The sequence below is a fragment of the Dermacentor variabilis genome, unplaced genomic scaffold (assembly GCF_050947875.1).
Source record: "Dermacentor variabilis isolate Ectoservices unplaced genomic scaffold, ASM5094787v1 scaffold_12, whole genome shotgun sequence".
In the NCBI taxonomy this organism is placed as follows: Eukaryota; Metazoa; Arthropoda; class Arachnida; order Ixodida; family Ixodidae; genus Dermacentor; species Dermacentor variabilis.
In genome coordinates this window covers 58,138,209-58,164,417 of record NW_027460280.1, presented here as the reverse complement: position 1 = coordinate 58,164,417, position 26,209 = coordinate 58,138,209, and the positions used below count along the sequence as shown (strand labels likewise).

Here is a 26,209-nt window from a genome sequence, read left to right as displayed (position 1 = left end):
ATCTCAGCATGCATTCTCTGCAGGCCGACTGTTACGCTGTGCCCACTGTCCATCAACCTTCCACTCTGGTTGCCTGCCAGCTGGCTCAAGCATCCTGGGCTCCAGTGTCGTGGTGTGTCCACGACATAGACCGCAGACCACAAGCTCTGCTATCAACGTTAACTGGTGCATGCTGTGCTCCAAGGGTGGGCAGTTGTTGTGTTGTGAGGGCTGTCCAGCTGCCTTCCATGAGACCTGTCTTGGCCTGCAAGCAGTACCGGAAGAAGCCTTTCTTTGCCCCGACTGCCTCAACTGGAAGCACCCAAAATACGGTGACATCCTTTGGGTCAAGTTGGGCTGTTACCGCTGGTGGCCAGCCCAAGTGTTGCCACCAGCCGATGTACCAATAAATATTCAGGCCCTTAAGCATGAGGCAGTTGGAGACTTTGCCGTGCGCTTTTATGGCTCACATGATTACTATTGGACCAATCGGCACCGGGTTTTCCTTTTTGAGGAAGGTGACAGTGGCAGCCTGACTGCAAGCAGCAAGAGTGTGGCACGCCTTTTTGAGGCAGCCCTTGAAGAGGCAACACTGGCTTGGGAGCAGCAGCGCAAGGCTCGTGAACAGTGTGAAAAGCCAGCACCTTTCCGCATGATCCGCACCAACCGAGTTGTGTGTCCAGTAGCAGCCATGCCTTCTGTTGCCGTACGTATGAAGTCCATCTGCCTGTGCACCCCTCAGGATCCCTGCCGTGCCAATTGCTTAAATCGGCTTCTTTTGTATGAATGCTCTCGCGATCTGTGCCCTGCAGGGACTGATTGCGAGAACCAGCGTTTTCAGAAGCGAACGTATGCTCGCACCTCTTTGGTGCGGACACCGGGCCGTGGATGGGGCCTGCAAACAAGCCAGGCACTGGCAGCAGGGGACTTTGTCATGGAGTATGTTGGAGAACTCATCAATGAAGAGGAGTGTGAGCGACGGCTGGCAGAGCTACACATGGAAAACAACCAGAACTTCTACTTTTTGACCTTGGAGAAGGATCGCATCATTGACGCGGGACCAAAAGGCAACCTGTCACGCTTTATAAACCATTCGTGCGAGCCCAACTGTGAGACCCAGAAGTGGACTGTCAATGGCGATACTCGAGTTGGCATCTTTGCCATCCGTGATATTGCTGCAGGTTAGTGGCCTCTCAACCTTGTTTGTTGGGGTGTTCTTTTGAAGAGGTGTACATGGCATGAGTATGCATGCTCTACAGATGCTTTTGAGTCTTTGATTACTGCAGTGTTTCTCAGCTGGGAATGTGTAGACCACACATTTAAAATGTGGTACTGTCATTGTGCTAAAAGTGGAAACATGTTGGCGACTGGTAGGTGGTGAAAGGCCTAAGCAACTCTAAAGGTCTTGTCTGCCAAGCAGAAATGAGTTGTTGACTTTTAGAATACAGAATTGACTGTGGCAGTGGCAAAGAAATTGGACCCTTCAGGCAGCAGTGTTTAGCAGACACACGCAAAAACAAATTGCTGCAAATTTTACACCAAACACAATTGTGCTTCCTAGGTGCATATGTTGTAATGATAACTTAGGTTTATAGTAGCTCTGTTGGTGCCCTAAAGGGTGCCTGAACCACTTTTTATTGAAGTCGAGAAATGCATTTGAAGTTAAATTAGACTATTTCAGAAACACTTTGCCGCAAAAAATTCTTCAGTGTGTCCAGCAGAAGCGGAGTTATTGGCAATCAAGCGTAGCATTCGCAGCGCTTCTGCTCCTTCAATGATTTACACTGTGAAGGCTGCGGTGGAGCGGGTTGTGCCCACAGTGCAATCAAACGTAGCATTCGCAGCGCTTCCGCTCCTTCAGTGATTTGCACTGTGAAGGCTGCGGTGGAGCGGGTTGTGCCCACAATGCTCCGCCTACTGAATGTCACCGTGGCATGCAGTTCAAATTTGATTTTAGTTGTTCACCTAGACACCACTATTTCCGATTTTGGCACCTACGACGCGCCAAATGCTAGCAGCATCTACGCTACGTAGCAGACCGCAGCTACATGCAACTGCAGAGTTAGCTTTGTGCACAGCAGGGACAAGTCCTTGCTCGCGCTTGCACTCATATGCTCCTGTGTGGCTATGCTGCGTGGTGCGGACCGGCTTTGTCCTGCACCAGCTTGACTGACGGATAGTAGCCACTTCCAACTTGCGCATATTGACAAGCGAAGTCTGCCAAGGTGTCTAACCCGGAGCAGCCAGGAGTGAGCGTGTGCTGGCAAGCGTACGTGTGGTCTGACCTTAGGCTTCACATTGTTCGAGGCTAGTAGAGCGTTCAAAACTAGTAAAGATTAGTGAGACCCGACCGCTACGATGCCGATAAGCGGTGTGGCCAATGGTTAATTCCTAAGCGGGCGGCCGTGGCCAAACATGAGCTTCTTCCTGAAGTACGTAATTATTATCGAAATTCGAAAGCAGATGTTTGCTTATTTCAGGCTGTTTATTAAACTGCGGCAATAGATACGAGGTGTGTTCAAAAAGAAGCCAAACTTTTGCTATAACACCTTTACTGCTTATGGTACAAAATTTTAAGTGCTGTCCCCTTCAAAGTAGTCACATCTACTGGCAGTGCACTCTTCCCATCTTTTCTTCCATTTTTGGAAAGCTTCCTGGAATGCACTTTCTAGAATTGTGCGCAGGTCTCTTCTCGCAGTGTCCTGGATCTCCTCTACGGTTTGGAAACGACGCCCTTTCAAGGTGGTTTTCAGCTTGGGAAATAGAAAAAAAGTCTGCTGGTGCTAGGTCCAGAGAATACGGTGGGTGGGGCACAACAGGAGTATGGTGTTTCACTAAGTAGCTGCGGACAAGGAGCGATGCGTGAGCCGGGGCATTGTCATGATGCAACATCCAAGCCTGATTTTCCCACAATTGAGGCCTCTTACTGTGCACACAATCTCTGAAACGTGCTATGATTCCCTGGTAAACTTCTTTGTTTACCATCTGATCATGTGGTACAAATTCCTGATGGATAATGCCGTTGCAGTCAAAAAACATAACCAACATCACCTTCATTTTTGACCGACCCATGCACGCTTTTTTTTGGACGAGGAGAACCTTTGGCCACCCACTGCGATGACTGCACTTTCATTTCAACATCATAACCATAAACCCATATCTCATCGCCTGTTATGATGCTCTTAAGAACGTTTTCATTGTCATTGGCAGCGGCGAGCAGTTCATCGCTGATTTCAAATGGGTCTGCTTCTGTTCGTCAGTCAACAAACGCGACACGAATTTTGCATTGACGACGCATCCCAAGTTTGTCACTCAAAATTTCACGACATGATCCTACGCTGATACCCGCTTCGTCAGCGACTTCTTGAACAGTCAAACGGCGATTTCCACGAATCACAGTTCGAACTCTCTCAACGTGGTCATGATCTGTGGATGTGGAAGGTCATCCAGGCTTGGGATCGTCACCGACCGACATTCTTCCATGTTCAAAACGCTTTAACCAATCATAGCACTGCGGACAACTCATACAGTCCTCCCTGTATGCTTGGCTAAGCAACTGAACTGTCTTTGTGAAAGTTTTCCCAAGTTTGTAGCAGAACTTCACACACACACATGCTGTTCTTCCAATTCCTTCATTGTCACTGGCACCAATCCAAAGAACAGCTTGTTCATGTGCTCACTTCAGCAGCTGTAGCTCGCCAACTAACGGCCAGAGCGAAACGCAGCAAATGGCAGTTTGTTGTCTAAACCTGCCGTTACATGCGCTTAGTAGCCGCAGCACGCTCCCTTTGCCGGTTGGCGCGCTATTTCAAAAGTTCGGTTTCTTTTTGAACACACCTCGTACACACAGTAACATTAGGAAGAAGCACACTGATACAAACACCCTTCTTCATTGATGTCAGCTATTGGCCCATAGGAGCCGCATGTGGGAATCCGTTATATTATGAAATAAAGCATCCAGAAAAGAGTGAGGAGTAGGCTTCTGTTGAAAAAAGACCGTTTGAGAGAATGATGACTTTGCATTCTGTTTGCGAGATCCACATGCTGTGCAAGACTGCAAAATGTGGCTGACATGTTTACAGCAGCGTATGCTACCTGCTGACTGTGTTTTTTCACCAAGCCCGAGGGTTGGCTCAAGGGCCCTTTAGAGAGGAAAAAAATTACCGACGATTACGTTACTTCCTAATGCGAAATTTGAGCGCAGCAAATAAGCTGTTTCACCTTTTCGATAGATTGAGGCAAAGAAATCGAGCAACACATGTATTCGCTATCACAGAATTTTTTTTTTATATTTCCCGTACTCCTGGATCATCTCGACGGCGACGACGGTAAGCTTCTGCTTCGGCGGCACGCACCTCTGGATTCTGACGGCGACGGCGCTGGGCCTCTGCTCTGGCAGCTCGTTTAGCAGCAGCAGCAGCAGTAGCAGACGGAGGACTTCCATCGGTCGTCTCGCTCATGGCTCAGAAAGAACTGGCAGATAATTTCGCAGTGGCGAACGGCAGCGGCAATTTCGGCTCGGGCGGTGCACATATACAGATCCGCCGCCACCGATCTGGCTCTCTGATTGCCACCGCACAGGGCGAACGGCAGCGGCAATTTCGGCTCGGGCGGTGCACATATACAGATTCGCCGCCACCGATCTGGCTCTCTGATTGCCACCGCACAGGGGTTGCATTGGAGGAGGAGCGAAGAAAGGAATTAAGTTCGAGCCGGCGCTTTGACAACCGGAGACTCGCAGGAAGAGGGGGGAGGGGGGCGGCGTGTACACCCAGCGGCAAACGATGAGGGCAGAAGCGCGCGCAGCAAGCGGACAACACGATAAAGGGAGGAGGGAAGAGATAGCAGCGACTGACTGATGCCGCTGACGCCGATACGGGGGGGGGGGGGGGGGGGACCCTTTCCTCCTCTTTCTGCATGGCGGCGACGGTGTTCTATGCAGTCACGTTATCTTGACTCTCTAGCGGCGTCAGCGGCATCCAGCGGTATCAGTCGGTCGCTGCTAGCGCTGGGGGGATGAAAGGGGGGCGGAGCTGGTTACGAGGCCGACGACGACGCGAAACCCAGGAACGGACGCCAAAGAGCTGCGCTCTAAAAAGAAAAAAGCTAGATCGGTAGACAATCTTCTCGGAATTCTTTTGGCAGTCATTCGTGAAAGAAATTGCAGTGGAAATCCAGAAGTGAATGGGATGTCACCTTTGCAATCTATGTTACAATTTTCAAGAGCATTATTGCAAAGAAAAAATGCAAAGAAATAAAGTGAAAGCTACCAGTTCACGGTGCAAGAATATTATCAGAGGTGTGCAAACGGCGGCGTCTCGCCGTGCTGAGGGCGTGTCGACAACTTGCTTGTGTTTCGGCCATCCTCCGAGGGGCGGTTCTATATGTTCGAGCCGCCAGCTCATTTCAAAGGGTGAAGCCACATCAACCTCACATCATCTTAAGCGTTCGTCGCACGCAGTTGTGAGCACTTCTGTGCTTTGCACTGGCATAAGTGTGTTGCTATTGCACAGTTTCTTGCAGTATGAATCGTTTTGTGGACCTGTTCACCCATTTCTTTCTCACCATGACAATCTAAACAATTGCGAATAAAACCAAACCAAACAAGCGCGAACGGCGTGAGCAAGAGCTGACGCGAGCAGACGATAGTACGAAACGATCGATCGGGCGGGTCCGAATGACACCAGAAGGGGCCACTCTCATTAGTCTCTGCCATTCGGGGCTCGCGTCATCTTATGGAAAAGGTTTGAAGCGCACGCGAAATTGGTATGCTGGAACGGGTGCCGTTCACACAACTCTCATAATATTCTTGCACCGTGCTACCAACTTCACCACAGCTCTCAGTGTACGAGCGGTGTTACACTTCGGCATTGGCACCAATACAGAAGGAAGGAACAGCAGCAGCTATGTTACGACAGTGTGTGTGAGCAGATCAAGCAACTAAATAGTGTCGCGACAGGAAGCTGTTTAGAAAATGACAGCAGTGCGTCACGCGAGCACAGAACTGTGAATGTATGTAAACTTTTGTGAAATTACATAAAGCTTTGGATACATTGTTGGATGCTACAAAAGGTGTTGGGTGCTCATAGACGTTACTTTAAGTCAATAAGATGCCAGTGTGCTCATGGAAGCTTCAGTGCAACATTATAGCAAATGCGGATGTCTTGCCTATCTATGATCTATGAACCAGTCTGTTATGGCATGCAAGTACATGCAAGTTGCATGCATGTTAATGAGCTCCCTCATTTGGGCTTCTTGGAAACTTTAGCGATGCACTGGAAGTTGCAAAGTGCCATCCACAAAGCATTCTACAGCAAGAATGTTTTAAAAGGCTTTAGTGACAGGAGAGGAGAAGAGATAGAAGCAAATGAAATGTTGAGAAAATGGTGTGAGGAGGTGAGCTACTCTACCTGCAGCAGACGCTCTCGTCCATTGCCTTGACCAATGCCTGGAAGCAACATTCTTTCCCTACCTACTCCCACATTAGATCCAAGGGCCAATGTGATGCTTGCATCACGATTTCTGAAGGTGGTTTTGCGGGTTCTGGGTTTCACACAAATCCGCAAGTTGTTTGCATTACTGCTGTCTATTTGTGCAATGCAAGCAGTACAACTCGCATGGAAGCAGTGTGCTTATCTTCCTCAGTGTGATTAGCAGATTGCGTAAGTGTTCATGAAATTGGGAGAGATAACACAGCATCCTAAAAGCCTAATAGCTTTGTTGATTACCCTTTCCACTTTAGTTTCATCCTTAGCAAGTGTCCATGTTATTGCATCTGGGAATAAGCTTACTGCCTTGTGTGCTGTGTGAGCACACATATGTAATTTTGCAACGACTGTCTCAGGTAATAAATATAGGGAATGAGAGGTAAAATAATTTTTGCTGACCAAGTTTCATAGCAGTGGGAGACATCAAAATTCATAAGCTTTCACTAACCTCTTATTTAATGACTGTGGTGGGATCTTGTAATTGCAGAATTGAAGTTAGCTGTTACTGAGAGTGTAACTTTTTACAAGAAATTGTTCATTGCACCAGTTTTGAGAAATAAGTACATAAAATCTGGAGGAATACCTTGCTGTTCCATTTTAATATTTTTTTACTGCATTTTTATTTTTCACAGTGTAGAAGCATAAGAATTAGAAAAACGATGTTTTTGTTTCTCTGTCGGCTCCTTGTACTTTTTCTTGAAACTGGTGCAATGCGCAATTCATAGCAAAAGGTCATGCTCAAGTAATGGCTGACTTAAATCCTGCAGCTACAACATGCCCCTAAAGTCACTGAAATGTTGTAGGCAGTTATGCAAATTTTTCTGTCTGCCACTGCTATGAAGCTTAATCAGTTCAGCTAAAATTTTGTTTTGAACCTCCTATTTTGAATAATCTGAGAATGTCATCGCAGAAACAAACAGTATATAATGTTGCATTAACAGTGACCTGTGTGTTTACTTCAGCAGCTTTAAATTAAGTTTTTGTACATACCTTTACTTTGTGTCCGGCCATATTTTGAATCAATATTGCATTTTCTTGATCCGCATTGTGCAAGAAAATGTTTGGCATAGTTTTCCTGAACATTTAAGCGCCAATGACCATGGCTCAGAAGTAGCCAATTTCAACTTCGAGAGGTACACATTTTCACAGTTAATTTTTCCTGAACAAACCAATAAAGTATATTCCAAATTATTTGGACCAAGAACTGTGATCTTGCTGGATAACTTGAGCAAGAACAAAGCATTGGTAAGAGTAAAATCTTTGTTTAATTTAGGACAGAAATGCATATTAGTATGTCTCTTTGACCTCAACCTCACTAAAGATGAGTTTGGGTCAAAGCTGGTAACTATTAACATTCGGTGAATGAGGTCAGATTGCGAGGTCAAAGTTTTCTGGAGTTGTTCAGACGCATATCTGTTCTTCCTGAACTAATTAGTTGTTGATATTTATTGGGCTATCTCCTGGTGTAAATTTTTGCATCCTTAGAAATATGTCTAGGTAGTTCACATAAGCCATAAGTGCCTTTACATAGCATGTTTCTCAGCTGAGACCTCCTACTGAACCATTTTCTTTCGTAAAGCAGTATATATATTTAATTTGCTGTATCATGGCTGTGAGCCACCTGTGCCAGTGACATCAGAACATGCTTAGTAAAGTACTGATTAAGTGCTGTCCTCTTCTTCCATTTCCATCCATCTGCAACCAGATCCCAAAATCGAAATAATGCTCCTCCAGAATTCAATCCAAAAACAGACTGCTTGCACACGATGACGTTCATAATTTACATTTGATAATGCTACGCTTGGTGGTCACGTGCACCATCCATTCCTACACAACGAAAATATGTCTATATAGGTATAATACTGTATCGTCTGGCTTATAGTGAATTACACAAGCTTATACATTGAAATTTTGTGGGGTATGGACTATACATGATTTTATTTTCTAAGATCAAGGCACGCCTAAAGCAAACGAGGTCAGACTGTGCCTGCAAATTTTTTCTCCACTAAATCGCAGCAAAATCAGTTCCGCGATGATCGTTGCTGCACACGAGAAGTATTTGCACCTCATAGTAGCAGCTTGTGATATGCTGTTCAAGGTAGTTAGTTGCTTTTCAGTGCTTTGTGAATTATACGCCCCTTCATATATGCTTAAAACATAAGAACAGTTGTGATGGCACTGAATACTGTACACAGAACATTGTACATACTGCATACTGGTGCCGAATAATGTATGCACTGTATGCTTGTTGCAGGCAAACTAAAGAAACAGTTCTCAGTCAAAAGTTTGTTTCTTTGGATTATACAGCAGGCGTGGACTACTTAAAGTGGCCCTGAACCACCCCTCGGGCTTGGTGAAATAACATAGTCCGCGAGTAGCAGATGCTGCTGTGAGCATCTCAGCCAAGTTCTGCTGTCGTACGCGGTCCGTGGAGCTCGCAAGCGGAGCACGAAGTCACCTTTTTCTCAAATGCTCTCGTTTCAGAAACCCCATGATCCTCGCTCTTTTCTGTGTGCTTTATTTCGTCATAAAGCACACTAATACGCGACTGCTATTGGTCGTTGCGCTCGACTACACCGCGGCTGCCACGAGGTGCCGCCACGAGTCCAGTGGCTAAGTGCACTGTGGCTCTCTGAGGACAGCCGCGTTTGGCTTACGTCTAGCATGGCAGAGGCACCAAATCGGAAATTTGAACTGCGCACCACGGTGACGTCTCCACCGTAGCCTTCGCAGTGCAAGGCATTGGAGGAGGAAGGGGAGCACAGCTGAGGCTGTGTTTGAGTGCCAATAACTCTGCTTCTGCTGAAGGCATTGAAGTACTTTTTGCCGCAAAGTGGTTCTGAAATAGCCTATCTTCACTTCAAATGTCTTTCTCTACTTCGACAAAAAAGTGGTTCAAGGCCCCTTTAAGAAAGTATTTTTTTTTAAGTCCAAATTGGGGGGTCCCTGCAGACTACACACCGGGTGTGGACTATAGTCCGAAAAATACGGGGCGATCATTTTTAAGTTACAGAAATTTTTTAAATTGCCTGTGGCAGATTGCCAAATTCTTGTTGAGCTGAATTATTCGAAGCACTGGACATTACTAGCACGAGAAATCGAAACACATATTCAATTAACAATAATTGACTAATAACTTAATTATTTTACAGAACATATTGTAATTTATAGATCTTAGCCGGTGAGTTTGCAAGACATACCCACTTGAAATCAATGTCCAGGATGACACCAGTTGTTTGTTGTTCTTCTTTTGGATTTTTGTTCCAATGCTGAGAAATCTTTTGAGGGTTTCTGGTCTGAATTAGGAGGCATGCCCTCATAAAAGCTATTTAACTGCAATACACTTTTGGAGAGTAGGAGGGTTCTGTCGAACTTCTTGAATTTTGGGGCAATCCAAAACAAGGCATAACAAGCAAGTTTATAGACATTCAGTCCTCGACCTCAAACTTGCAAAATAAGGTTGAGAACCAGACCACAACCTCAATAACGAGATTTAGTTGAGGTGAATAAGTGTTGGAAGTTGGGGCGATGTCAAGCCTTGTCCACGAGCACAACAAGGCATACACAGGAACAGAGGAGACGCTGTCCCCCAGTCTTTTCTGTCACCATGTGTGCCTTCTTGTGCTGCTGTACATGGTGCATAACAACTAGCCCATCAGTCTCCTGGTGAGGTTGTCTGCCTACCTTTCTGTTTGTGTAGTCACAAGGTCTGCTGCTAATATGTTGCGTTATGTGCAACAGTTTGCTTATGTTGACTGCAACAATTCTGTCTGGAAGTAGGTTGTGGCTACCATGATATGTTCATTTTGCTAATCGTGTTGAGAATCTCCTGCAGGCACAGAGCTCACCTTTAACTACAACCTGGAGTGTCGCGGCAACGAGAGGATACCCTGTGCCTGCGGCTCCAGAAACTGCAGTGGCTACATCGGGCTGCGGCCCAAACGACCCACGGAATATGAATGCAAGCCAAAGCACCGCAAAGGGGGGCCGTCCAGAGAAAAAGTCTGACTAGTGGTACAATGTGCTGAATCTGAGCACAAGCCCAATCAATTTTGCCACTTGTGATTTTGTGTGATTTAGATGCAATAAATACACTCAGAAAAGAGCCAGTTCTTTGAGTCCTTACTGGTGGTAGAGTGTGCTGTGACAGAGTGGACACATGTCTCGCACATAGAGCCATTTCCGAAGACATGCACTGTGAAAAAAATGACGACATCGAGTCACTCTTGCTGTCTGCAGTTCTTGAAAGCATATTGTACACACATCATCTAGTTCACGTAGCTGCTGGGTTGTAGCCTCCGGGAGAGAGTGCAGCTTGTAGAGAGCAGCTCTGCGCCGTGCACAAGCTTTCCAGCCAGCCTTGGCTTGCTGCCATATGTTGAAGTAGGCATGGAAGCACATCATGAAAGCTCTTATGGTGCCACGTGATTCGAATGCAAATATCCAGGCACCATTGAAGAGGAGGAAGACACCAAACAGGAACTCTAAGACACTGCCTGTAGCTCGCAGATAGTAGACGTAGTCATCTAAGGGCTCCCACATTGTCTCGCGGTGTGCGTCCACCAGGAAAAGTAGATAGATGAGCAGTGAGATTGCCACTTTGACAACGAGCTCGGCGCTGAAAGCACTGACTGCGAGCAGCCACGTGCTCACTGGCTGGTGCCTCCATAGGTAGCTGAGCAGCAGGCACGGACATGCAGCCAGCGCCAGGCTGAGGCCCAGCGCGCGTGCGTGCCGCTGGCGCGAACCGCTGCGGGACGCGCCCAGCGACACGAGAAGCGGGCCCAGCATGCCCTGCACGAAGTGGAGCACGGCCGTGGCCAGCAGGCAGAGGTTTCGCGCCAGCCGGGCAAGCCGCTGCGGCGGGTCCAGGCTCGTCAGGCCCGTCTGCAACGCCAGCACCAGGAACAGGAGGCCGGCCACGGTGGCCAGGCTGCGCTCGGGGCTGCCCTCGAGCAGGAGAAGGCGGCGAGCCGCGCCAGCCGCCAACCGCGCCAGGGCGGCCACCAGGCTGGCCATTCCGAGTAAGGCCACGCTCGTGTCGCAGCCCCGTGCCGCGAGCTCCGCCAGCACCTGCGCGGCAGGCAGCCGCGCCGGCAGCAGAGCCGCGTGCACTGCCAGCCGCAGGAGCCAGAAGAGGCGGAGTACGGTGGGCGCCCGCAAGCTCGCCCAGTGGGCCTCGAGCAGCGCCTGGCCGCCCAGCTGGCCGAGCAGGGCACGCGTACGCACTACGGCGCGGCGGCCGGCGGCCAACGCCGGGCCCGCACGGCGAAGCGCAGGCGCCGCGAGCAGCAGTTGCGCGCCCAGGGCGGCCGCCACCGGGCTGGCTCCGGGCGCCGGAACCAGGCACACACTGGTCACGGTGGGCGCCAGTAACGCCAGGGCTAGCGCCGCCGTGGCCCTGGGACCTCGGCCGGCCGAGAGCAGCAGCGCCAGCAGCAGCTGCAGCGCGTAGTTGGCGCCCGTGCGCAGCAGTGCGCCGGGCTCCAGCCGCAGCAACTCGAGCAGCAAGCTGCCGTCGCGCGATAGTTCCTCGGCGTAGCGCACTAGCTCACGGTTGCACACGTACGACCAGAGCACGGCACCCTGCGCGCTCAGCCAGAGGTAGACGTGCAGCAACTGGCGCGTCTGCAGCACTGCCATCACCAGGGCACCCAAGAAGGCTGCGCAATGATGTGCAAGATGCGGCGGCACACTGCAACCATATTCGCTAACCACCTAATGTATGCATGATTACTAGCCTCAGCAATGCCATGTTACCATGTACACTACGCGTTAAGCAAACCGTCAGTAGACGAATCCTTCCTTACACTAAGGTGACTTTGGGCATGTTGGTAGGACATGAATGCAGCTTTTTGCACACCATAGGAACACACAGAAGTGGCTAAAACGCACTGCGCTCGTGTCTTGGCTTCCTCTCGGTTCTCGTCTTGGGCGCAAAAACTGCATTCCTTCCCTACAGTACTTGTTTGTTCTGCTTGTACTAAGAGCTAACTAGTTATGATGCCGGCTAATATTGCCACGTCGCTACTACTGGACCAGTGGGCCCCATAGGCACGATCAGCTAGCTCAGCCTACTCGCGTCGATGCCCTTCTCGTCAGATGTGGCACCTGGGAGTTAAATACGTGGGTCCATTTGAAATGGTTCTGCGTAGAAACACGCCTTTGATCTATGCTTGGTGCACCCATACATCGAAACCGGCAAACAATCACAAAAACCGATTTTTTGTAGGTACAAAAGAGAGGAAAAAGCCGAAAATAAGGGTCCGGTAATGTCAAAGCCTTCACAGTACAGAGCCTCGCCTGCGGAGTTCTTCAGCGCTGCTCCCAAGTCCGCCAGGTGTCTTTGGTCCTTAAGGCTGTGGCGACTTGGTTTAGCCATGTGCTCGGCGGTAGAAGTCGAGTGGATGGAGGTGGGATATGATAACCTATAGGAATGCTAATTAGCATTACTTGAGATAATGGCGCAACATAAAGCAGGCGACGTCATCCTGGCTCCCACTGCAGTCCATGCTTACATGAGCCGGGTTTTATAGCCATGCATGGTAACAAGCCTTGAAGTTCGTCAATTCTGCTAAGGGCACGGTGCAAGTACGGCCAATATTCTAGGGACCAGTGCAAGCATCCTCCTTCGCCAGTGTTAACCGCGTTCACATGCACTTCGCTGAGGGAGCCAAGCAAGGACGGATAGACTGAGCCGGCTCGATTGCTGGCGTTTGCTAACGGACAGATGTCATGTCATCTAGTCTTACGTGTCGTCGTCTTTTGCACCATTTCTGCCAAGATGAACCTGTACCAACTAGGACAAGTCGTACTCGAAGCAGATGGTCTTGTATTGCATGCAATTAACGCATAGACCTCAGATCGGCTGGTCCCGCTTCGAGTTCGAACTAAAATTCGGCATAGTTCGGGTCGATGTTCGTTCAAATACCGCCTTGTTCGATTATGTTCCTTCAAGCTTAATTTGCCTGTCTCATCCGAATGGACTGCGAATTCGTAAATCGTTGGCCTCTGCGCGATGTGCCGGTACAATCACTGTTGCGGTCAAGGCGGACAACGTTGCAAGGCTTTGCAAAGTGCCTGCCCGGACTTAAAAAGTAAAAAGGCCACTCGACGCCGTGACGTGCTTCATTTTGGTCTGAATGCAACTGGCTTCCAATTATGGAGAAAATGCAGAAACCAGATTCCCGGTGTCATTCACAGCGCGAAAGGCCCGGTGTACCTCCATAGTCGCCTGAACGCAGCTTCAGTCTTGGCATAAACGCTATCCGGCGCAGCCGTAGGAGCCTTCTGTGCGGGCTAATACTGGGCGCGGCATCGAACGTGCGCGTTCTCCCGAAAAACTGTTAATGCGAAGCATTCTTTGCCTCATCCCAAGTACTTCGCGGTTGCTAGGTTGCTTTCTGTTCTCGTTTAGGGTCTCTTCGAAAATAGAAGAAAAAATAAAAGGTAAAACTGAAACTGAAGTGTCCGGTGGTGGGATCAAACGTGTCTCCCGGCACAGCAGCCCAATGCACTAATAATTAGGTCACACCCGCACTTTTTTCCCTTTTTTTTGAGTATGCGCGCGAGTGCGTCCTGTTGGAGGCCACACTCGTACGCATACTACTCTCGTGTCAAAGCCAACCAGCTCCTTGAGACGTCTGGCACGTGCATCACTTGCCAGTTTCACGCTTTCCGTGCAGGAAGCTAACGCTTCGAGACGCTGTGTTAAGACAGCAGCCCTCGCTTCAGCAATCCGCATGTCGTAAACTCGTGTCGTGAACCTCGCGCTTCTGCTCCCCACCTCATTTCTCATTGCCCGGCGGATCCACCCCCGCGGGGCCTCGAACATCTGAAGACATAGGAGGACTGGGAGACCCTGCTGCGCTGTGGAGACCCGGTCTACGCTCTGAAGACCCGCTCTGGAGACCATGGCTACTCATCGGGCTGCCAGCGTTATGGAGCGAAGCAACATAAACGCTTGAGTGCAGTGGGGTCGTGCGGGAGCCCGGGAGCCTGCGTGCCCAAAACTCCTGTCTTACAATAAAGTCTTTATGATGATGATGATGATGTCGTGTCGAACGGCCGGAGCAGAAAGCATGCCGTCGTCGTCATACGATCGTCGTCGTACCCGTCTTCTTGCTGTCGTCACACATACGTTCGCCTCACAAGAACACGCTGGTTCACCTGGTAACGCTACGCGGAACGCGAAACGATGCTGGATAGCTAGCGACCTCCAAGTATGCTTCGCATAACATCGATTCCCGCAGTGCGTGGGATCTGCATTATTTCTTTTGTGCGCCTACTCCCTTGAAGATTGAGTCACGCTTTCCCCCGTTATGTGCGATAATGGCAGGCGTTGGCACCTGCTTTGGCCTGTCTTGACAATCGTCCGTTGAAGACTGAAGACATCGAGCCTTTTTCGCGAGCAGCCTCGGCGTCATACGCAGTAGTCTTCAGTGGCGGGTGCGAATCGGTCGTGGCCACTCCTCTCTCTTCACCCTTCATAAAACAACGTTGCTTTGCCCCAAATTTTAGGTTTCCCAAGCACGCAACAAGTCTCGAGCCGTCATCTCATTTTCCCAGAGAAATTAATTCCCTTTCTCTATCAGAGGTGCAGCACGTGGCGCCTGCAGTCCAACCACGACAGCAGGCGTCTCGCGGACTGTACCTACTCGCTCCCTGCGCTTGCGGGAAAAGCGCTGCAGTTCACCATGCACGCTCATGCAGGCCCGAAGCTAATGGCGCCTAATTCCCTACATTCGGTGTTGCGGGACTCGAGAAGGGTGTCCGTTTTTTAACCGTTGTATACTGGCCGATATAGAGCAAGTAAAGCGCCCAACTCATACAAACCGTCAACCGATTATTTTCTGCTATGTCCTGCTACATCATTTTGCTGTAGTATTTTGGTATGGACAAAAGTTGAGATATTATTATTATTATTATTATTATTATTATTATTATTATTATTATTATTATTATTATTATTCCATGTGATAGCTCCACAACGCGAAAAAATGCGTACGCGAGATGAAGAACGAACAGGACGAGTGCTGTGCAAGTAATGAATGCGCCTAAGAGACTAGGACGAAAGAGAAGACAAGACACGTTTTGTTACTTTCGTCCTCATCGGTTGGACGCATTTACACGCTTGCGATGCTGAAACAACTCGCCCAAGCTTCCAAGCTTCTTGTTCCAATGCTTTCCGAGTATTAACTAGGGTGTCGTTTATACTGTTCGTCCCAGCTACCATTAGCAAAGATGTTCAACGAAAAAAAAATGGAAAACACTGTGCAATATACAATTATAGGACCTACGTGTTCGGTCGTCAGAGGTATGACGACCGACCACCATAGGTCTTGCACCATTCTTTTTTTTCGTTGAGCAGCTGTTATAAGCTGATATACCGAGTACACGAGGTATTTGAGGGCACGGCTTTGAATCGCCACGGACATTAACATTTCCGTTCTATTTATTTAGGCGCTTAACATCGTCCGCACCAACCCCTCTGTCGCCTATATAGCAGGGGACCAGCTTTCACTCTTACACTGGAGATGCAGCACATTACCCTAGTCGCCTTGCGCGCCGACCACAGCGACTTGGAGATCGCCACCTTCTTGAATGTCACGAAATGGTTTATTTTCTGGGTTATTTCGAGGCCAATTATTATCATCAGGGACAAAGACAAGCGCTGCCAGTGGTCATATGTAGGGGTGTGCGAACCAGGCACGTACCCAGCGCCCCCCCCCCCCTCCCCGCCCACGCCACCACTCACACACATTCCTAAAGCGCCGACAAATCAATCTATTCGGCGGTCAACATTTTGCTGCCTTTTACAGCGAAAGCTGTATATGACTAACCTTCCGTAGTTTTTTCAGCGTCCGTCAACAGAAAAAATAATCATGTGGGCTGATCCTGGTGATGTGCAAAAAGGGTCCAAGCTCTGGTAAATACCCCTGTGAGCTCGGAAACCTGAACCGGCCCTTCGAAATCTTCGGGATTGGCCCACGTATGGGGAGTCCCTAACACTTGCTTCACCTCCATCGCGGGTCGGCCCGGCATTGCACTACCGTTGGGATCGGCCCACGTATGGGGAGTGCTTAATGCCTACTTCAGCTTCGCCGCGGGTCGGCCCGGGATTGCACTATCTTCGGTATCAGCCCACGGATGGGGAGTGCTTAATGCCTGCTTCACCTCCGCCGCGGTTGGCCCCGTTATTGCACAACCGTAGGGATCGGCCCACGTATGGGCAGTGCTTAATGCCTACTTCAACCCCGCCGCGGGTCGGCCCGGCACTGCACTACCGTCGGGATGGGCCCACGTATGGGTAGTCCTTAACGTTTGCTTCACCTCCGTCGCGGGTCGGCCCGTCATTGCACTACCGTCGGGATCGGCCCACGTATGGGGAGCGCTTAACGCCTGCTTCACCTCCGCCGGGGGTCGGCCCGGTATTGGACTACCGTCGGGATCGGCCCATTGCACTACCTTCGGGCCGACCCGCGGCTGAGCTGAAGCGTTTTGCTTTTTGTTTGAGAGCTTTGACAGTCGTCAGCTCTCGCTACTGATCTTCACGGAGTGGAATGGTCGTCAATTTTATCACTACTTTTGGTTGGCGGTAGTTATCGGCATCACCTGAGGTGTGAAGGCCAGTTTTCTCATCGATTCGGTGCCCGCGCGATTAACTCGTGATGAGTTCAGTTGTCACCATCTATTCAACGATCACGCGCATCGATGTTGCTTCATTAGTTTAACCTTCTTTGTTTAGACTGATCCAGGGACAGGAAAGGGATTCGGTTCGTAGTCAGCTGGTCTGTATGTTCGTGGAACGAGTGGCGGCCGAAGAAAACGCCAGTTGCGTTTAACTTTTCCTTTTGCTTCATTATTTCCTCGAGTGACGGCTCGCCGCGACGCTGGCAGATCGTCGGAACCATATACCCGCGAAATGGGTTAGATAAGGTGGAAAATAAAATAATACGAAACAGCGTCCATCATCAGGCCCTACAATAACCGTTAAACCCATAGCAATATGACTGTCACTTGTTACCTCGTATGGCTTTTCCTTAATTGTATAGCACTCTTCATGCAAAATGGGCAACTGGAAACAAGAGTCACAAAGAGTTTATTTATTTCTTTTTTGTCTCCAGATATGTGTTGCCTTCGTTTATCCATACACCAAAGTATTTGTATTCGTTTACATGAGCTGTAATATTACTCGAGGATGCTGTGAGCAGCGCCGCTTCCGGAAGCAAATGAAAATGTCGTGACTCAGTTTGTCTATTGTTCATTGAAGATACATAGTTGATTGTTAGTAGTATACAGGCAAGGGTCCCAAAGTCAAACGACTGCAGCGGGACCCTCGGTTGAGAAATTAAGCGATCTAAGGGAGAGAGCCAAGGCAACAGCCAAACAGGAAGAAGCAAAAATTAAGAAATTTAACCGTTGTTTGTGAAAATATTTATGGATCAACATCTTTTTATTTACAAAGGAAGTATAGAAAACGCCGCCGGTAGAGGCGAATAATTCCGTGTGTTTTAAATGGCGCTTCTACCGTTATCAGTCGAGCCGCCTGACGTAGCCACTTCTCTGCTGTGCTAACGTGGGCGTTTTTCTAACGTTCCGGGGTGGGCGCAGTACGTCTAGAACCGCAGTGTCCTGCGATCTACGCGGTTGTGCGGTACTGGTGACCACGCATCGTTAAGCAACTTCCCAAATAACACCACGAGTCGGTTTTGGCACTTAAATTGGTGGAGTTGTAAACGAGGGATCCAAAAGAACTGTGATTGTTCCGCAAATATATATATATGTATATATATATATTCAAAAAACGCTAATACAAATCTTTGTTTTACACTTTCTCTTGTCTACTTGTCCTTGGCAGTGTTCTTCCGGCGCTTCTGTCATGCGCGAGTCCATTTGATGAGGTTCCTTGTTTGCCAAGTATCTCACAGGCGTACCTGTGAGGTACACTTTATTTCAATTCTCTTTTGCGTGTTAACGCGTCTTTATGGCGAATGGTGGGCATTATTCACATTTGTACTGGTAAAGGTACCTCCCCCCCTCATTTGCATAGAAAAATACCTTGGGTTGCCTCCCCCCCCCCCCCCCGGAAGAAAAATCCTGGGTACGTGCCTGGTGCGAACAGTGATTTTTGAGACCGAATAGTACCCGAAGCGAATCGAATATCGAATACTAATAATAGCATAATGAACAGCCGTTATCACAATTTATTTATAGATACTGCGATCTTTTACAAGATCTTAGCAGGGTGGGAACATACAAGTACATTCATACAAACATACAGTTCAAGCAATCATGCTGACGCTTGAATTCAACGCTGCAAAAAGGACAGAATGCATGAAAAAAGGAGCAAATAAACTATGTGCGATTGAGTCAAGAATGCAGGTGCGCATGAAAACGGGATAAAGAATGTAGTGTAACGACTTCATCAGAAAGTTTATTCCATTCAACTATTGTTCTTGTAAAGTAAGAGTATTTGAAGCAGTTATTATGCGGCGTTAACGGGGTTACTGCTAGGGAGTGTTTATGACGAGTAGCATAACCAGTTAAAGGTGTTAAGATATGCGAGGTATTAATGTGGTAGTGGCCATTCATTAGCTGAAAAAAGAATTTTAATCGGGAAACACGATTTTGTTCTGTAATCGAAGAGAAGCCACTAGTTTAAGGAGATCTGTTAAAGAAGTTCGGCCGTAAGAATTGTAGATAAATCGGACAGCTTTCTTTTGAATTCTTTCTAATTTTTCAATATTTGTTTTTGTGCAGGGGTCCCAAATGATTATTGCATATTCTAAAGTAGGTCGAACTATTAATAGTATTGTATGCCAGGAGGCGGACAGCTGGTGTGGAGAATTTTAGCGACCGCCTGAGGGTGAACAATTTGCGAAGACAATTAGCCATTACAGTGTAAGTTTGTTTTGACCAGGAAAGATTGTGAGATATGTGTATACCGAGATATTTATAGTGAGATACTTCGGAGATATAAGTGTTCAGGGCAAAATAACGGAAGAGAAGGGCTTTTTCTTTAGTGTTATTCTCATAAAGACGGTTTTTTCATAGTCAATTGACATTTGCCATTGATGGCACCATGCAACTATTTTGCCAAAGTCACTATTTAGCCTGATTTGATCTTGGGGTGAGTCAATTTCGTCATATAATATACAGTCATCCGCGTAAAGTTTAATTTTGACAGATAGATTATTGCCAATGTCATTTATATAAAGCAAGAATAAAAGAGGACCCAGCACGGATCCCTGGGGAACGCCAGAAGCAACAGGTAATGTGTTGGAGGAAGTCTGATTTATCCTAACGAATTGGGAACGGTCGGTTAGGTACGCTTGTATCCATTTTGATAGCTTATCGTTTCTAAGTATAAAACTCAATTTGTAAGTAATTTGCTGTGGGTTACTTTGTCGAATGCTTTACTGAAATCCATGGATATAGCGTCGGTTTGTTTTCTATTATTTATTGTGTTGGGAAAATCGTGATTTGTTTCTACTAATCGAGTGTTTGTTGAAAAGCCCTGCCGAAATCCGTGTTGAGCGTTCGTCAATACGCAATGCTCATCAATGAAACCGATTACATGCTTATAGATTATGTGTTCGAAAGTTTTTCATGTTGTCGAAGTCAGAGAAATTGGTCGATAGTTTTTTATGCACTTCTTGTTTCCCGATTTATGTAAGTGTTTGATTATTTCTGTTTTCCAGTCATCCGGAAGCATGCCATCCTGAAGGATTTACTAAACAAAATCTTCATGTATTTCGCACACCACTCGGCATAGCGTTTTAAGAAGGCATTTGGTATACCATCTGAACCGGGGGATTTTTTTTCATCAACTTTTAACATCAAATTTTAATTTTAAAGGAAATAACAATGAAATGAAATGAAACAGTAAGTGCCATATACCATGCTCAGAAACAACAATATCAGGAATGGAAGGCAAATCCATGTAAAAATAAGGCAGACAACCATCATCCCTTGTGAATACACTACTGAAATGATTGTTAAAAGCAGTACAACCTGCTCATCGTGTACACTCTTACCGTCTATTATAAGCATATCGCAAAGAGAAGAAGAATGAGTCATCGTCCTTCAGAATCTCCCTGGAGACGTTTTCATAAAACTAGGAAGCTGTACATTAAAGTAATTCTGTTTGTCATTTATGATCATTTGTTTTAAATTATTTGACGCTTCCTCAATGACCCTTTCGGAATTTGAACAAATTTGCAGTTTGGGTAAATTTTTAAGCCGGTTAAGCTTGCGTTGCTGGCGCAACGTCTCCTGGGAAATCCAGGGATTCCGACGCGTAGCCTTCCTCGCAATCTTTGGAACAAACTGTTGCACACAGTTGAATATAATGCCTTTAAATAGAAGCCACAGATCATTCACGCTAGCAGTGTTATCTTTAAAGTCATCCAGATGAAATGCTAGTGTATCAATTACAGACGCGTCATCTGCACGAGAAAAATTCGGGTAATACTGAATCTTATCATTTTTACTGCGAGGAGCACATTTCAACGACAGTACTACTGCTTGGTGATCTGAAATGCCGTCTGTGACCATACATGAGACATCATCTTGTATATTTCCACTTACAAAATATAGATCGAGAACTGCATTTGAGTCTTCCAGGATTCTAGTGAAATCCTCAACTACCTGTAATAAGTGATAAGAATTAATATAAAATATATAGTAAGATATATATAATAAAATATATAATAAGTAATAAGAATTAATATAAAACGATGTTCAAATCCCAGTATCCTTAAAGTTAGCAAGTTTCTGTCATTACATAATACGTTATGAAGAGTTGTTTATTAAAAGCACTAACAGACAAGTAGTTTCTTCGCATGCACAGGACTGTTCGGAAAGCGCTAATGATCGCTGTACATCCTGAAAATTATGGCTACCTAAGTGTCGTAGCCTGCTCTATTACGCAAGTTATGTTTTATGCCTGTACCCCAGCGGGGATACGCTGGGGTGAAAATTTACCGTACCTTTGCTCCAATTTTATGTTTATTTGGGCACAGTGGACGCTTTGAAATATCCGAAAAGAATCCAAAACATATTTGCATTTACGAATAGCGAATATTCGATTCGTAGACCGAGTCTAATAGGCCACTATTCGATTCGTTATTCGAAACTTTCAAATATTCGCACGCCCCTCATGTTTCATTCAGACGGTGGATTTGCTCCAGCACGTGGAGCTTATGAGTGAAAACCCTGAAAATACGATTATGGCCACTGACGATCAGCTTCAGGTGACAAAATAAATGATCAAGCTTCCTGTGCACGATTTTATTAGGTGCTACGCCTAAGTTATAGACTTGTTTGAGGCCACAGTGCCTTCGCCACCCAAGAAAGTCTGGTTGGGAACTTCAGCGACCACGTCACCCTCAATATGGCGTCCTAGTTCCGAATAGCTAAACCTGTACGCTGTCATACATGGCAGGCGTCACTGAGAGAAACTAACAAACAGCCGCACAATGATAAAAACTTGCTAAAGCCTGCTGTTGTGGAAGGGCTGCCTAACATCAACACGCACTATTCTGATCCGAGTGTATCGACATTATTCAAACCGAATTCAGTCAATAAACGAGGCTCACTATGGTTTTAATTTACAGCCTTATGGAAAAGCAGCAAAAGAAACAATAAAAGAATATTTGGAACGAGTGCACCAAATCTTGTCTGAAATATCGATGCTATTCCCGAAGTCGTCATTGTGTCCTCGAAAACCTCGCGCATCCGGTATAGTTGAAAAAAGTCAAGGCTCCCGGTAATTTCAACTGTACCGGTATTTGAGCAAATCCACATTGAAAAGCGCAAGTTATCTCGACGTTTCGGCCGGCCGCCAGGGACCGGCGGAAAACGTTGGAAGGAACTTGTATTTCAACATGGATTTGGTCACGTGCCGTGTGTCCCACGTCAGTTGCGCCAAAATTTTGAAACTGTACAAGTGCCGCATAGCTGGACAGAACCAAGACAATGTTGTTTGCCGTCGCTTGGAACAGGTCACTGTTTTTAGTGTTTGACCAATTTACATAATTAGTGATTAATTAAACTGCTCAAATATTACATTCAGAGAAAAAGTGTCAATGAGAAAATTGTAGACCACTTTGAAAAATTCCACGTCCAGCTGTCTGTACACACGCACGCACCTTCCCCCCTCTCTCAATATATATATATATATATATATATATATATATATATATATATATATATATATATAATGCAGGGTGTTTTTTGAGACAACACACAATACGGATTCCAACATGGCATTGTTGCAGACGAGTTCCTACGCGAGGCGGACATACTTTGCCGCTAATAACGTAATTAACAAAAATTCATTAACTTTTCTACCAGTGCCTTGGAGGCAGTAGTCTAAATGGCTAATTTGGAGGTTGCGACGTATTCATGCACACCTATCTTTTAAAAAATCTTAAATCGCACCTAATGTGTAATGTGCAACTAATACAGTGGAACACGTTGCCGTTTCTGCTGGTTCTTTCACGCCATCTGAGTAGCTGGACAATAATTAAATTCTACCTGCAAGTGAAAGGGCGCACTCGCTCATGCTTCCCGGGTGTTTGCAAGGTGTACCAATTACGTTTTAATAAAGGTCACAGTGTCGCAGATGAAAGTGCATAATAAGTACTGTAATAATGTTGTCGTTTCTACAATCGCTAAAGATACAAAATAATAAACTGCTGAATTAGTATCACGCTTCAGGAGCGCACAGCACATGAAGAGAATGCTCAATCACTGGCGGATCCAGAAGCACGTATACTCAGGCAATACATAATTAACAAAAAGAAAGAAAAAAACACTTTTTTAAAATATCGCGATTATTGTATTTTGACATCATAACTTGAAGCCAATCATATTCGAAGATAACTCCTTTTATTTGACACTTCTACAGCGTTCGTCTTCGGAGATATTCAAACCAATTTAACTCTCAATACGCTAATTTCGCATTTAGAGGCGAAACTGAAAGATGAATCTGCCCTCCCAAATGTGACGCAGCCGAATGCGATAGAAAGGGAGAAGCCAGTTTTGCGTGTTAGTTTTTGCCAGCTGACAGGAGCGCCGGAGCTATGCTCCGCCCGGCTATAGCGGATAGACCGGCGTGAATAGAAGAGGGGAGGAGAGGCGAGGGCCATGTTTCGGGACTCCCGCCTCGAATGCGAGATAGCTGTGTGTATTGAGTGTCTAATGTGGTGATGAATATTTGAGGACACGCAAGCTTTAGGAATGTCACATGAAATGGACTTGCCTTCGAATATGATAGTCTTTCGAGTTTCCAATATAAACATATCACGTAATCGCGAAATCCAAAAGGTTAACAAATTTTTGTTGTGTACTTTCTGGCTCTACTTGTTCGTGAAATGTGTCTGTCAAAGTATATAAACCACCCATGCAAGTAGCATTTGCGTAGCGAACTTAGCATTTTTTATTAAAATTACTGATAGCAAGTATAACTTTGAGGACCTTGTATATGCTGTCTTTATGAATGATGTCATATGAGATACTATCCACTTCCCAAGCACTTCTTTCGAATAACGGTTACCCGGGGTTTTAAGCCGATACAGCTGCCACCCCCGATGTGACTGTACTGAGGGAGGGACAGCTGTTAAGTCCAAAAATATTGATAGAAGCTGTAAAACTGACAGTCTAGAGATTGTCTGCTTACAGTTCTCTTACCGATTTTGTCACTACTGGTTGTGAGTTTTACACCACGCCTCGTACGACGTCTTCGGAAGTACGCATCGATTCGTGCGTAGCAAGCGCTTTTAAATGTGCAGAGTAAGAGTTCTTAAATATCGCATCATAGGACATAACCACGCTTAGAATAACAAACTGACGCCATAATATTGTGAATCAGTGAAGTCCAGGGCAGCGACCCACATGATGGTCGACGCAGTGGCATTTAGTTTGACTGGTCCGGGCGCTACTAAGGATTGAACCTTTCCAATTCCACTGTGCACGTTGACAACGTCCTACGAACAGTAGCGCAGACGTGAAATCGTGCTTGGCATTAGTGTTGTTGGTTCTAGTGTCACTATTGCGAGCAACCACCAGAAAAAGCAACTGCCAAAAGCCTTAGAGCTTTAGCTGCGGTGCTGCGCGCAGCTTTGTTTCTATAAACTTTGATGTAAAGGGGTACAATGAAAATAATCTCGGAGAAAAACAGAGCCAAAATATCGGTAAGTGTAAAGCTGTGCCGTTCGTTTGCAGTGGCTTCAGACCCTGCGAATTGCAGATGTTTTCGTAAGCAGAGTGCGTCGACCTTTTAGCCATAAACTATGTCTCCTACGAGCCGCCGGGTCGCAGATGTCGCCTGACCGGCCAGTCCCATGCGAATGCGCCCTTGGCCTGATAATTCTTATTGCTATTCCGATAGATATCGCCCTTGCCTCACTCCACACCATCAGAGCCAGGTTTTCCAGCCTAAGGGAACTTTGCATTCTTTTCTCTCTATCTCTTAGCCAGCTTTACTAAAGTAAACAAGTAAACAAAACAATTCCCAATGCTACTTGCAATACTGCAAAAATTTGTGCGTTGTGTGCTCGTGTGTATATAGAGAAATAGTGGAATCTCGATAAATTGGAAATCGTTTTACCGGAACACCATCCTCATGGCTGGTTGGTTTTGTATTCATGCAAATGTATTCAGCTTTGTCAGTAACTGGAACTCCTGATAATCGGAACCAATTTCCCTGGTATCTTGAGGTTGCGTTTAAAGAGACTACACTGCGTATATATATATATATATATATATATATATATATATATATATATATATATATATATATATATATATATATATATATATATATATGAAGCCTATCTGTCACAAATGAGTGTCACAAACTACCTCGTCTTTTTTTTTTTTTTTACGCCATGATATACCAATAAGTTCGAACAGTTTACTTTTTGCTGTAGCGAAATAAAGAAAACAGACAGGTCTTCATCATATTGATGACAGAAACAGTCGCGCGTGTTCGGCCCAGGCAATGAATGACGCGAAGGAGCGGTATCATCGAGCGATTGTTCCGTAATATCATCTGCAACATGTCAACACTTTCTTTTTCTTGTAAAGGGGCATAGTCGTGAAACCAACAAACTCGCAGACGACAGCTAAAGCTGGTAAGCATAATCAAGCGTGAACACGTGAATACGTGCATATTCGTCCGCTCGCGAGCAGTTATGAATTGCAGAATTGTAGACGCCTTACCTTGCAGGTACAAAAATGACCACAACAATGTCGATAGGTCGAAGTGCGTAAAGACGTCGTTCTCAAGTAGGGCACTGGACGAATTGCTTCCGTCACTGTTGTCTTTTATTACATCGACACCTGGTTCAACAGCACTGCCATGTCGAAGCCCCAAACTGCAGCTTAAGACGGCGTCCATCACAAACAACGGTGGCACCCGTAGTATAACGTCGAGAACGGCCCAAATCTGTCCTCGGACCGACATTTTCCTTTCAAGCAGACAAGGAAACCTTAACCATCGAAGAAATGCATCGCGCTTGCAGTCACAACGACACTACCGTGGAAGAAACACGGTAGCGAAGGCAACAGCTACTGAGCGACCGCGCGACGCTAGCGACACCGGCGATGCGGCGTGAGGAGCACACGGTAACTAGGGCAACCAGCGGGACGACAAAGCAAACAGTGGAGAGAATCGCAACGCTTGCTTGGGAGTGTTTAGAAGCGCCATCTATGCGCTTTGGCAGCTATTTGAG

At 46.6% G+C, this 26,209-nt stretch overlaps 2 protein-coding genes across 2 annotated transcripts in view; one reads left to right on the top strand and one right to left on the bottom strand.

Moving 5' to 3' along the window:
* NSD (Nuclear receptor binding SET domain protein) overlaps positions 1-10,572 on the top strand; it is a 39,907-nt gene extending 29,335 nt beyond the window's left edge. Inside the window, exons 3-4 of the mRNA XM_075676577.1 lie at positions 24-1,160; positions 10,303-10,572. Of these exons, the coding sequence (XP_075532692.1) occupies positions 24-1,160; positions 10,303-10,475 (1,310 nt within the window). The 3' untranslated portion in view covers positions 10,476-10,572. The remainder of the gene's footprint in view (positions 1-23; positions 1,161-10,302) is intronic.
* Positions 6,998-25,985, bottom strand: Trc8 (TRC8 ring finger protein). Its single transcript, XM_075676578.1, has 2 exons — positions 25,698-25,985; positions 6,998-12,130 (listed from the first exon to the last, which is right to left on the bottom strand). The coding sequence occupies exons 1-2, from the start codon at positions 25,939-25,941 to the stop codon at positions 10,590-10,592; spliced, it is 1,785 nt and encodes a 594-aa protein (XP_075532693.1). The 5' UTR covers positions 25,942-25,985; the 3' UTR covers positions 6,998-10,589.
* Between the last annotated feature and the right edge of the window lie 224 nt (positions 25,986-26,209).